The 12319-nt window shown below is 35.8% G+C and overlaps 4 protein-coding genes across 7 annotated transcripts in view; 3 read left to right on the forward strand and 1 right to left on the reverse strand.

The window, feature by feature from the left end:
- Window positions 1-3827, forward strand: part of LOC143151594 (uncharacterized) — a 188655-nt gene extending 184828 nt beyond the window's left edge. Inside the window, exons 3-4 of the mRNA XM_076320905.1 lie at window positions 2648-2889; window positions 3518-3827. Of these exons, the coding sequence (XP_076177020.1) occupies window positions 2660-2889; window positions 3518-3737 (450 nt within the window). The 5' untranslated portion in view covers window positions 2648-2659 and the 3' untranslated portion in view covers window positions 3738-3827. The remainder of the gene's footprint in view (window positions 1-2647; window positions 2890-3517) is intronic.
- On the forward strand, window positions 3749-7978 carry LOC143151569 (cilia- and flagella-associated protein 20). Of its 3 annotated transcripts, none has more exons than XM_076320883.1 (4): window positions 3749-4125; window positions 5239-5408; window positions 5562-5794; window positions 7084-7978. In XM_076320883.1, exons 1-4 carry the CDS (start codon window positions 4113-4115, stop codon window positions 7556-7558), a joined length of 891 nt encoding a protein of 296 aa, XP_076176998.1. In that variant the 5' UTR covers window positions 3749-4112; the 3' UTR covers window positions 7559-7978. The 3 variants fall into 3 exon arrangements, with proteins under 3 accessions (XP_076176998.1, XP_076176989.1, XP_076177004.1); XM_076320874.1 differs by having other exon boundaries at window positions 3751-4125; window positions 5239-5430; window positions 7084-7977; XM_076320889.1 differs by lacking the exon at window positions 5239-5408 and having other exon boundaries at window positions 3752-4125; window positions 7084-7977.
- On the reverse strand, window positions 7791-9306 carry Taf9 (TBP-associated factor 9). Its single transcript, XM_076320896.1, has 3 exons — window positions 9043-9306; window positions 8462-8911; window positions 7791-8235 (listed from the first exon to the last, which is right to left on the reverse strand). Exons 1-3 carry the CDS (start codon window positions 9179-9181, stop codon window positions 8093-8095), a joined length of 732 nt encoding a protein of 243 aa, XP_076177011.1. The 5' UTR covers window positions 9182-9306; the 3' UTR covers window positions 7791-8092.
- A 317-nt stretch (window positions 9307-9623) lies between these two features.
- The window catches only part of Rpn2 (Regulatory particle non-ATPase 2), a 126198-nt gene continuing 123502 nt past the window's right edge, over window positions 9624-12319 (forward strand). For both annotated transcript variants that reach the window (XM_076325967.1, XM_076325977.1), the window contains exons 1-8: window positions 9624-9718; window positions 10010-10127; window positions 10205-10374; window positions 10454-10662; window positions 10744-11202; window positions 11275-11501; window positions 11572-11824; window positions 11917-12105. In XM_076325967.1, coding sequence (XP_076182082.1) covers window positions 9700-9718; window positions 10010-10127; window positions 10205-10374; window positions 10454-10662; window positions 10744-11202; window positions 11275-11501; window positions 11572-11824; window positions 11917-12105 — 1644 coding nt within the window. In that variant the 5' untranslated portion in view covers window positions 9624-9699. The remainder of the gene's footprint in view (window positions 9719-10009; window positions 10128-10204; window positions 10375-10453; window positions 10663-10743; window positions 11203-11274; window positions 11502-11571; window positions 11825-11916; window positions 12106-12319) is intronic.

The following is a 12319-nucleotide window of genomic DNA, read 5'->3' on the forward strand; positions in this document are numbered from 1 at the left end:
GATGCTTGGTATTAAAACTATTGAAAACGTTGTTTAATGCACGAGGGTCGTTGGACGAATAAGTGAGTGCATAGATCTTTCAATCGCGTAAGCATCTCGCTTTAATGCCAAACATGTACTTTCCATCCATTGTCGTCGATGTATTACATATCTTTTTGTACGATCGCGTAATCGACATTCAACGACCTACTACAACATGACCTTTAACGAGGCTAAGTTTAAATAACAGCACTTCAACTGCGCCTCACCTCGTGTGCATTCATATACGTTTCATGTTTCACGGGGCGGATAACTTCGCATCGGTGAGACACCTTTGAGTTTTCCCGATAAAAAGAAATTCATCGGTGAAAGTCCCGTTTACAGGTTTTCACATGTGGAAAGTCTACTTCAAGGTCACATCGAACGACACTTACGTATCTAACGCGTTGCTTTTTCGTATTGGTCTCGAGATAATGAAAAATGAAAATGTAAACATACACGAGTTGACCTTTGGAACTCTGACAATATCGATCTTCAGGTAACATTTCTTTTTGCGTGGAATGTAAACTTTACAGCTACATAGCCGAACAAAGGTCGTACACTTTGTGTTCTTGAAACTCGTATTATTATTTTTTTTACTTTCGTGTTTTCGAAACTCATTATTATTATTTTTTTTACTTTCGTGTTCTTGAAACTCATATTATTATTTTTTTCACTTTCGTGTTCTTGACACTCATACTATTATTTTTTTTACTTTCGTGTTCTTGAAACTCATATTATTATTTTTTTCACTTTCGTGTTCTTGAAACTCATATTATTATTTTTTTTACTTTCGTGTTCTTGAAACTCGTACTATTATTTTGTTCACTTTCGTGTTTTCGAAACTCTTATTATTATTTAAGTGTTCTCGGGTCACCGTGTGCAATACATACGAATACTTTTACCGATAAATACCAATCGTAGATCATTTTACGAGTTTCGTTTGGAAGACCTCGCATTCCTGCAAATTCCTGAGATGATACCGTAATCTTCTCGCGGCAAGCTAATTAGAGCGGATTAATGGTTGTAGGGGAAGCGCGGTGGTCCGACGTGCATGCAGGTAATATTATACATCGGAATAAGAATGAACCGAATCTCTATTGATTCACCTGGAAACCAAATCGATATCCGTACGAGGCACAGGGGCTCACTTCGTTACAGATCGGCCAACTTTCGTCGAATCGACGGAGTGACGGGCTGCTTTCGTCGGTCGTATCATCGCACAAAGTAAAACCGCGATTGAAAAATTCGCCAGTTCGAATTTCGCGAGCGTCGCGAATCACTTTCGCGCCTTCGATTCTAAATCTCGCGTTCACCGTACCCGTAAGTAATTTTATCGTTTATTTAATACTCTGTGCAAGTTGAACGTTGTAAAAATTGATTTTTAGAAGAACGATTGGACACTCGAGAAAATTACAATTAACCTAAATATTTATCGCGCTGTATGCGGGAGGAATTTTGCGTATTGGATTGGTTTCGTATTTTTTTTTTTTTTTAACTCCAGAATCAAATTTCGCAAATATACTTTCAATTGTGGTAAAAAGTTCACGTATGCATTCTTTAAAATAACGAATTGATTAATGGATAAAGTATTTACGATGCTTATTTTTAATTGGTTCGCTCGGTCGTTTAATCCTTGCATTCTACAGAAAAGAAAAACACATAATAGTAAAGTGGGGCTCGGTAGTTAATGGTGCCGTTTACCTTTTGTTTTTCTGGTCGTGTTAAGATGCGTTATCCCACGCGAGGCCTGAATATAGTGTTGCTCTTTCGTGGGCGTCGAGGGTTGCGGTTAGGGATAGTATTATTACCGAATCGAATTCTTTCGATACTTGGGAATACCTGTCGAATTTTTTTGTATTCGAATACTCGTTGAATATAATTCGAATAACGAACTTCTCAAATACTCGACTATTTAAATACAATTTAAATAGTTGGCTATTCGAATACAATTTAAATAGTTGGCTATTCGAATACAATTTGAATAGTTGGCTATTCGAATACAATTTAAATAGTTGGCTATTCGAATACAATTTAAATAGTTGGCTATTTGAATACAATTTAAATAGTTGGCTATTCGAATACAATTTGAATAATTGGCTATTTGAATACAATTTAAATAGTTGGCTATTCGAATACAATTTGAATAATTGGCTATTCGAATACAATTTGAATAGTTGGCTATTCGAATACAATTTGAATAGTTGGCTATTCGAATACAATTTGAATAGTTGGCTATTCGAATACAATTTAAATAGTTGACTATTCGAATACAATTTAAATAGTCGATTGTTTGAATACCTACTTCGTGCACTTCATGCACAATAATTTATAATTCGAGGTGAATTATAAATTAAGTTCTTTGAGTTCGTTTTTCTTTCAAACTTTACTTTCGTTTAACATTCGTAGTACGAGGTGAACCATAAATTAAGTTCGTTTTTCTTTTAAACTTTACTTTCGTTTAACATTCGAACAGTGGTATTTGAATATTCAAATATTCGAAATTCGTTCGTAGTATTCGAACAGACGTAGAATATCCAATTATTCTAGCCGTACTCGCGAAGCGAAAATGTTAAATATCTTTGATAGACGCGCTCATAGGAAATCAATAGTTCTGTCTTTCCCGCAGTTGCATGTCACGATGGCTGATCGCGTTCAAGAAGGAAAGAAAACAGTCGCGGGGGCCGCGATAACGAAAATGGAAAATGAAGTGGAACAGCAGGAAAATGGAGAGTCCTCGCCAAAGGGGGAATCTGAGAAGAAATCGCGTCCGAGGAAGTATCTCACCAAACACATGAAACAATTTCCGGAATTGTATAGGAGCGACGTTTCGATTCACCCGAGCTACACAGCTCTCAAGAATTTCCCTTAGTAAGAACAATTTCCTTTACGAACACGATGGCACGTTTCGTAACCTTGTCATTTTTCTTTGAAAATCATTTATACCGTTGTCTTCATTTCGTCAACGTCTTCGTTTCGAACACATTTATTGCACTCCTTCCAATTTGACGCGACAGTTTCATCAACGAGAAAAATCATGACCATTTTCATTACTTTAAAAATGAATACATATTTTTTACAAATACGTAAGATCGTAATACATTTTTAATAACAGGCACACGGACCTAGAGATTACACACAATTCAAGACAACGTATAAATTATTATGCAAAACATGATTAATCATTTTATTCGCTACATTTCTTCATTCGTTGCCCTGTAAGAAAGAACCAACGATTAAGCTTGATCATTTGTTGCAACTTTATCCATCGAATTCGTATTTTCAATGACGTAGAGAGCATAGAATTTTGCGATCGATGTTCCGGATAATTTTTATTTTTCACCGAACTTGGCCCGGAATCAATTCTTGACTTCACCGCGTTGCGCATTATTTCGCAACGTACCCGTTCATAAACTTAGCAACATATTCACGTGTAACACGTGATATCCACCCGCAGGGCGATTGATCCATGAAAATGCAAAATTTTAATTGTTAAAAGTTACGTGGCCTGCCGGCGTCGCGTGCAAAGAATCAAGAAACAGATCAGGCATCAGTTGAGCCGCGAAGTGATGCATTTCGCGATGATGCAGATGTTCAGCATCGATGGCGTAAGAATCGACCGTGTCTTCAGCGTCGGGATGCCACCGAAGACATTGATCGTCCCAGATTTGCTAACCGCGAACGAGAAACGTCGCGTGAACAAACTTTTCACGACTTAGGGATCGATCGATTTCGTTCACCTTGTCGAACGATTGTAACGAAACCGCGGTACGAATAAATTGCACGATTTTTACGTTGAATAAATTGGACCAGTCTATATTATTTACCGCGCGACGGAGACCCAGCTTTCAGGAAACCGAGGACTACTCGGGCGAAACCGCAACGAGGAAACAAATTCGATCCGAAAACGGAACGAAACAAAGAAACGTTCTTTAATCGTACGAGTTTGACGTTTGGTTGACAACGAGAAGAATGTTTTGAAAGAATTTTCATCAACGTTGTTCATTATTCCGGTGGAGCGGGATGTTTCGTAACAAGTATCAGCAAGGACTTATCTCCGTTTTCTACAGTTGCGGCTCAACTCCGTTGGAATTATGGGGCATGCACGTAAGTTTTTCCACCGAATCTGGATCGCACAGTTGTAGAATGTACACATCTCGTAATTAGCGAAGAAAATTGGGTCGTTGACTCTTCGACGTTTGCGTTTTCCGCGGAAACTTGTACCCGCCGCTGGCGTTTTTCGCGACGAAGCTAACGACAGCTTCGAAACTGTTCGTCAGTTTTCAACGTGGTATCTCGCGAATGTTCGAATATTCTGTTGTTCGTCGGGAATATTTAATTCGATCGAATTCGTTTCTTGAATCGATCTTATTCGTTCGTTGTGTATTTGTGTCATTTTATTCGTCTTTGTAGATCGTTTGTACCAACGTAACTGTCGGATATATCGTTAGATGATCTTCAAGTATATTTGAATATTATCCAGTATTCGAATATTCGAAGATTTCGGTGAATTAAATATTCAGTGAATATAATTATAATTCGAATACTCGAGTATTGTAGTACAAGTGATCGAGTAATTTACTATTCAAATAGTATTCGAATAATTGATCTGCGTCAGAGTACTGGTTCACTTTTCCTTGGAAATTCGTTTGTAACACTCTCGCGAAGATACAATGGAAAATATAATAATTTTTACCAAAACTCGTGGGTACCACCATAACTATCGGATATATCTTTAGATGATCTTCAAGTATATTTGAATATTATCCAGTATTCGAATATTCGAAGATTTCGGTGAATCAACAGCGAATATAATTATAATTCGAATACTCGAGTATTCCAACACAAGTGATTGAATAATTTACTATTCAAATAGTATTCGAATGCTTGATCTGCATCAGAGTACTTCACTTTTCCTTGCAAATTCGTTCGTAACACTCTCGCGAAGATACAATGAAAAATATAATAATTTTTACCAATTGTCGTTAGTAGATTTCCAACATAGACAATTCGAGACTCGTACGATTCTTAGAATGAATCATCTATTCGTTAAAAGTCTCCCAGCAGTCCCCAAGTCACGATACGTGACTTTTATCGCGAAGTTACAGAGAACGTATTTCAACGAACGCAAAATCGATTTGGTGCGCTCGGTTAATGTCCGTTTCGAGTAACGAACGAATTCGAATTGGCAAGAAGTACAGGTAGCGGAATTTTGAGCAGGTGAAGAACGGCTGTATACGAAGGGTCACGGACGACGAGGTGAAATCGTTGACTCTGGAGTTGGCTGGAACGAACGTCACGACGACCTACATCTTCTCTCCCCCGAATCCGAAGAAAGTTCTCGGAATTCGGCTTCCCTTTCTGATCATGATCGTGAAGAACATGAAGAAGTACTTCACGTTCGAGATAACAGTAAATCTCCTCGCGACTAAATCACTTTTTCATTGTTCCCCTTTTTCTTTTCAAGTACGATAACGGTGTCCCGGTAACGGACACCTCGTGTCCCTTCAGAACCGAAGTATGCATTGTTTTCGCTCCGATAGATACTCGACGACAAGAACATGCACAGGAGGTTTCGAATGAGCAATTTCCAAAGCACCACTCGCGTCAGACCCTTCAGCACATCAATGCCGATCGGGCTGTCTGGCGGTTGGAATCAAATTCAATTTAATCTGGCGGATTTCACGCGAAGAGCATACGGCACGAATTACATCGAGACAACGCGGCTGCAGATTCACGCGAACTGCAGAATTCGACGCATTTATTTCGCGGACAGGTGTGAACCATTGACCCATATTCAACGATATCGTTAACATTGTCGCTCTAGCTTTGTCCTCGGATCGTATTTAATGGAATATACACGGCACATTTCGTTCCACCTAACGTAACTTACGAACTGTAAAAAAAGATCCAAATCCTTTTGTTTTCCTATCGCGATACGTTTCGCGCAAGGTTACACCTGAACAAAGTGTAATCCAATAGTAACGTTATACGTAATTTTATCCGGAGACGAGTAACATTCTTATTTAGATAGAAATTTCGAATAACGAATTAACGATGAACAACTCTTGATACGGTATTCGTTCGATAAAAATTAGAATTTGTATCGTACAATCGAATTGTATTTTACGTTCATCGAACGAATAAGCTTGTTCGAATTACTGGTCATCGATAGTTGTATAGAGTTTTTATTCGTCGTCCATTACTCGAATAAAATTCTACTCTATATTAAGGATGAACAACTCTTGATACGTTATTCGTTCGATAAAAATTAGAATTTGTATCGTACAATCGAATTGTATTTTACGTTCATCGAACGATTAAGCTTGTTCGAATTACTGGTCATCGATAGTTGTAAATGAATAGTTGTATAGAGTTTTTATTCGTCGTCCATTACTCGAATAAAATTCTACTCTATATTAAGGATGAACAACTCTTGATACGTTATTCGTTCGATAAAAATTAGAATTTGTATCGTACAATCGAATTGTATTTTACGTTCATCGAACGAATAAGCTTGTTCGAATAACTGTCCATTAACAATTGTAAATGAATAGTTGTATAGAGTTTTTACTCGTCGTCCATTACTCGAATAAAATTCTACTCTATATTAAGGATGAACAACTCTTGATACGTTATTCGTTCGATAAAAATTAGAATTTGTATCGTACAATCGAATTGTATTTTACGTTCATCGAACGAATAAGCTTGTTCGAATAACTGTCCATTAACAATTGTAAATGAATAGTTGTATAGAGTTTTTACTCGTCGTCCATTACTCGAATAAAATTCTACTCTATATTAAGGATGAACAACTCTTGATACGTTATTCGTTCGATAAAAATTAGAATTTGTATCGTACAATCGAATTGTATTTTACGTTCATCGAACGAATAAGCTTGTTCGAATAACTGTCCATTAACAATTGTAAATGAATAGTTGTATAGAGTTTTTACTCGTCGTCCATTACTCGAATAAAATTCTACTCATCTTTGCTTTCATCCCTGGGTATAAATATTCACATTCGTGTGTTTCCAATGACTCATATTTTATATTATTCGACAGACTTTATTCGGAAGATGAATTACCGGAAGACTTTAAGCTCTTCTTACCGATTCATCGAAAGAAATGTGTTAGGAAAGAGGACGTTGCTAAATCAAAGGATAAGGAAGAACCGGAAGTCGAACCTGCGGAACCGCCACCTTTCGATGCAGGTGACGCGCAACAAGAAGAGGAGGACGAAGAAGCATTGATAGACGAAGAAGTAGTCGAGGATGACGTTGCACCCCCTGAAAAGGAGATTGAGAAAGTTGAAGCTAGAAAAGACGACAAAGAGGAGGAGGAGGAGGAAGAAGAGGACGAAGTTGGACTTCCGGAAGTGACGGATTACGAGGCGGAAGACGAAGATGCTGGTGAGGACGAAATTGAAGCTAGAGCCGATACCCTTATAATGACCTCGGAACAAGCAACAGAAGAGGAAACTGACGCAGAACACACAATGGCTGAAGACGACGATGACGAAGAATACGAAGCTCAGTAACGAGTACACAATTCTATCTTAGTGTGAATATTAATTAATAAAATGTCTATTTTCATGTTGCTCCAAGTATTATTCAATTAAATTCTACTGTGAATATGTTAAAATTGAACATACTTTGCTAATCTGCTAAGAGATACGTAATTATTCTCCAGTAGAGCACATTGAAAATTATAAATACTAAATAGCCGGAATATTAATAATTTTTCACTAAATACCGATGTAGAAAAAATTGTCCAAGTAACAAGTTAGTTAGAAGCACATACGTTTTTTTTCCTTAAAAATATACTATGTACACAGTCTTAAGAGATAATAAGATGTATATAGCTTATCAGTAATATATAAACTATATATATTACTTTTCTTAATAAAAATATATAATTCCATTTAAAATGTAGCATTAATTATGAGAAGGTACGTTTAAAATAATTGGTTGTACAATATAAATCAAAGTTATTTTAACAGCATGTACACTGTTTCGTAGAATAAAAACGTAAGACATAAAATAGAAACTTATTGAGCATTGATTATTTATTATTATGGAACATCGTAATCGTCGTCCTCTCTCTTCCTTTTCATAGATTCGTCTTCTGATTTGATAGGAGGCATTGTTTGCCCCGATGATATTTGTATTTTTGGTTTTGTTACTTGTGCCTTTACCGTGGCTGTTCCTGATGCAGCTGAAAGCAAAATATTTGATGTATATAAACAATAAAAATTACAACGATAAATATTATTATTGATGCTTAACTAATCTGCGTCTTACATATTTGAGTTCTCAATGAAATATGGATAGAAGGAATGGGCATTTGGGAATGCAGGACTCTGTACGGGTCTATGAATTAACAAAGATTTTAATGTTAATTTTATTACACAGTTTTAGTTTTACTTTCGTGTATTACTTACCCGTCGAAAATTTTAACACAGGCTTTGGTATTGAAATAGTTTGTGTTCTAGCAACTGTCGCAAGTGTTCCTGGTCTTTTAACAATAGAGAGACCAGTTTTGTTTCCTTCTACTTTTAACTTAGATTGACCACCTTGAATGTTATTTCCTACTAAAGAATGTAATGGTTTTCCGACTACTTTTTTCATTGCATTTTTAAGCTTGTAATTTGTTGCATTTAAGCAGTATCTATCAGGTGGTAATCTCAAGCCATTGCTTGGCTTAACGAATGGAAGCGGTATATTATTCTTTGCCCGAGCAACGTCTAGTAATACATCTCTTGGCGGTGGATTTGTAAAAGTACGTTCTAACTGCATTTTGACTGCCAACCTAACATCATCCAAATCGATGAATTTCTTTTTTGCATGATTTGCGTAAATTCTACTGTCGTCTAATATACATGTAACATAACCTATGGATTATAAACTGATCAGTTTATATGTCGTTTTATATAATTATTACAGAATAATTAATAAATGAGTGATCTATATTTTCAACGAAATATCTATAATTTTACATAAATTGTAAATATATAGTACGTACGATACGTAAATTCAAGTAGTTGATTTATAACCTTCGGTTCGTAATCCGCAATTCCCATATCTTTCATTATTGACATTATAACTTGGGCATCTTTTGGAATATGTTTCACGTGACTCATTGTCTTTGTTTTTTCTGTCATTTTCAAGAAATGAAACTTGTATTGTTGCACTGTTGTACAACAATTTATAAACACAATTAGACGTATTTTAGGTTAGCGTTCGTTTGTGTTTGTAAGCGACAGCAACGCCACTGCAGTCCTCAGAGTGGAAACATGATGCTGTGATCGTTCCGATACAGCTCGCACCCTCTGGTTGTTGTTGCAATCAAACATATCCGACTTCGTTACAGTGATGCCACCAGTTAGGCCAAAAATGTGCAACAGTAAATCGTTCTTCGTTTTTGAAATATTTTATTAAAATCAACACATTTATCGTAAAATATTTTCATTTGTTTATTCAAGAAAAGAATGGTATTTATATGCGTATAAAAGGTTAGAAAATTTCCATCACGTGTATATGTTTTCTTTACCGTCATTGTGGCAGTCTCTGTAAGTATCTGTAACATACTTCAATTGAATTTAGTTGGCGAGTTCGTGGCTTACCATCAAACTGTTTTTGGACTTTTAACTGGAGGAATTCATATGATATAAAACCAAATATGTATATTACATCCGCAGGTAAATTATTTATTTCAAGTTTGATGTTACACTTCATTTTTAAATTACATTGTTACCGTATTTATTAGCAAATTTTCATACAATATTTAGTTACTATATGTGCAATGATTTGCAACTCTTATGAACCATAACCTCTAAATTTATATTTAAAATATGAAATGAAACTGTTTATTTAATTGTAACTAGCATTAACGAGTACTTTATACTTAGTATATTTTGAGTTGTATATTTGTATATATCGTTCAAGTTTTTTGTTTAATTAAATTTAATGTATAAACTTTACTTTTTCAGCTGGTATCATCTCCCTCCTTGAGGAGCCAATGCCAGAATTAAAGGTGTATGCCTTAAAAAAATTGAACATGATAGTAGACCAATTTTGGCCTGAAATTTCTGAGGCTATAGAAAAAATGTGTGTAATTCAAGTGTTATACTTTATCTATAATTATTTTTCCTTTGCATTTTAACAATGAGTTCTTTGTATTTTAGTGAAATTCTTCATGAAGATAAGGCATTTTCTCACCATGAATTAGCTGCATTAGTTGCTAGTAGAGTGTATTATCATTTAGGAAGTTTTGAAGATTCTCTTACGTATGCCCTTGGAGCTGGAAAGCTTTTTGATGTTAATGCTCGCAATGAATATGTTGACACTACTATAGGTACTATTGCTAAAGCTCCTTCATTACACGCAACTTTAGTTTCGTTAGATTAAATTTATCTATTTGAATTTTGTTGTAGCCAAATGTATTGATTATTATACTCAACAACGTGTTTTGGAAGCTGAAGGAAAGTTACCACCAGGGAACAAAGGAATTGATCCAAGATTGGAAGGGATTGTGAATAGAATGTTTCAACGCTGTTTAGATGACAATCAGTATAGACAAGCATTAGGTCTTGCTCTTGAAACTAGAAGAATGGATATCTTCGAGGCTGCAATTCTGCAGTCGGTAAGAGAAATATTAATTGATTTTTAAAGTGTAAATATTATCAAAAGTTAATATTTATATTTTTAATCATTTTTATTTCAGGATGATGTGAGTGGCATGTTATCTTATGCTTTTCAAGTTGTTATGAGTCTTATCCAAAATCGTGGTTTTCGTAACACTGTACTACGTTGCTTAGTCAGCCTTTATCGTAATTTAGGCACACCAGATTATGTAAACATGTGTCAATGCCTGATATTTCTTGATGATCCACTGGCTGTAGCTGATCTCTTAGACAGATTAAGTAAAGGATCGCAAGATTGTGTTCTTATGGCTTATCAAATTGCATTTGATTTGTACGAATCAGCAACGCAGCAGTTCCTTGGTCGTGTCTTACAAGCTGTTAGAGCAATGGCCCCTATTCCAGGAGCTCTTATGGTTAAACCAATTGTTAAACCGACTGTAAAATTGTTTCCTGATGCTAATTCTGATTCTACGAGCATGGAAACTGAAAGTAGTACACCTGTTGTAGAAGATAAGACTGAACGCAGCGTTGAAAGTTTGGTAAGTTATATTACTTAACTAAATATACTTTAGAAGTAATTTCGATTTATTAATTTATTTTAATACATTCAGAATGCTGAAGAACGCGAACAACAAGAACGAGTGGACGCTCTATCGAGTATCTTAGGCGGAGAAATTTCGATCGATTTACATCTGCAATTTTTAATTCGTAGTAATCATACCGATATGTTAATATTGAAGAATACTAAGGACGCTATACGGGTGTCTATTTGTCATACTGCCACTGTTATTGCAAATGCATATATGCATTCTGGGACAACTAGTGATCAATTTTTAAGGTAACGTACTGTTTTATTTGATTAAATAATATTATTTCATACAGTATTCTTATGAAATATCATAATTTAGGGATAATTTAGAATGGCTCGCTCGGGCTACAAATTGGGCCAAGTTAACGGCGACAGCATCTTTAGGTGTGATTCATAGAGGTCACGAACAGGAAGCTTTAGCATTAATGCAATCCTACTTACCGCGAGATATAGGCGCTGGAGCTGGTTACTCCGAAGGAGGTGGTTTATACGCATTAGGACTTATTCACGCAAATCACGGTGCAGTCATCACGGATTATTTACTCGGACAGTTGAAAGATGCACAGAATGAGGCATGTATACGATACTATTTGTTTATTTGGTTATAAGAAAATCCAATGTGACTATATATACGTTTATAATACGCGATGTTTTCTTCTTGCAGATGGTTCGGCACGGAGGTTGTTTAGGATTGGGTCTAGCTGCTATGGGCTCACATAGACAGGATGTGTATGAACAATTAAAGTTCAATCTTTATCAAGATGACGCTGTTACCGGCGAAGCAGCGGGTATCGCCATGGGTATGGTCATGCTGGGATCTAAATTAACCCAGGCAATAGAAGATATGGTTGCGGTAAGTCAAATGATATATTTCTTCCGTGTACTAATTCAAATTAATCACGAATCTTAGGTAACAAATACTAAATTTAAAAAGAAATACAAAGACAATATATCACAACGTAAATGTTACTATAGGAAACAGGAATATAGTACGTTTAATACGTTTTAAATTTAGTATAAAGAGTTAATATAAAATTGTGTCTAACCCACCGTATGCTTTCTTTCAA

The sequence above is a fragment of the Ptiloglossa arizonensis genome, chromosome 1 (genome assembly GCF_051014685.1).
Source record: "Ptiloglossa arizonensis isolate GNS036 chromosome 1, iyPtiAriz1_principal, whole genome shotgun sequence".
Taxonomy (NCBI): domain Eukaryota; kingdom Metazoa; phylum Arthropoda; class Insecta; order Hymenoptera; family Colletidae; genus Ptiloglossa; species Ptiloglossa arizonensis.

Excerpts from the sequence above, each read along its gene's own strand:
- LOC143151569 (XM_076320874.1), top strand. The coding sequence starts at position 4,042 with ATGTTTCGTAACAAGTATCAGCAAGGACTTATCTCCGTTTTCTACAGT. Across the intron at positions 4,126-5,238 it reads TGGAATTATGGGGCATGCAC|GTGAAGAACGGCTGTATACG; the intron begins GTAAGTTTTTCC and ends AATTTTGAGCAG. Across the intron at positions 5,431-5,561 it reads ACTTCACGTTCGAGATAACA|ATACTCGACGACAAGAACAT; the intron begins GTAAATCTCCTC and ends TCGCTCCGATAG.
- Taf9 (XM_076320896.1), bottom strand. The coding sequence starts at position 9,181 with ATGACAGAAAAAACAAAGACAATGAGTCACGTGAAACATATTCCAAAA. Across the intron at positions 8,912-9,042 it reads ACTACTTGAATTTACGTATC|GTTATGTTACATGTATATTA; the intron begins GTACGTACTATA and ends TATAATCCATAG. Across the intron at positions 8,236-8,461 it reads TGTGTTAAAATTTTCGACGG|CTGCATCAGGAACAGCCACG; the intron begins GTAAGTAATACA and ends TTTTGCTTTCAG.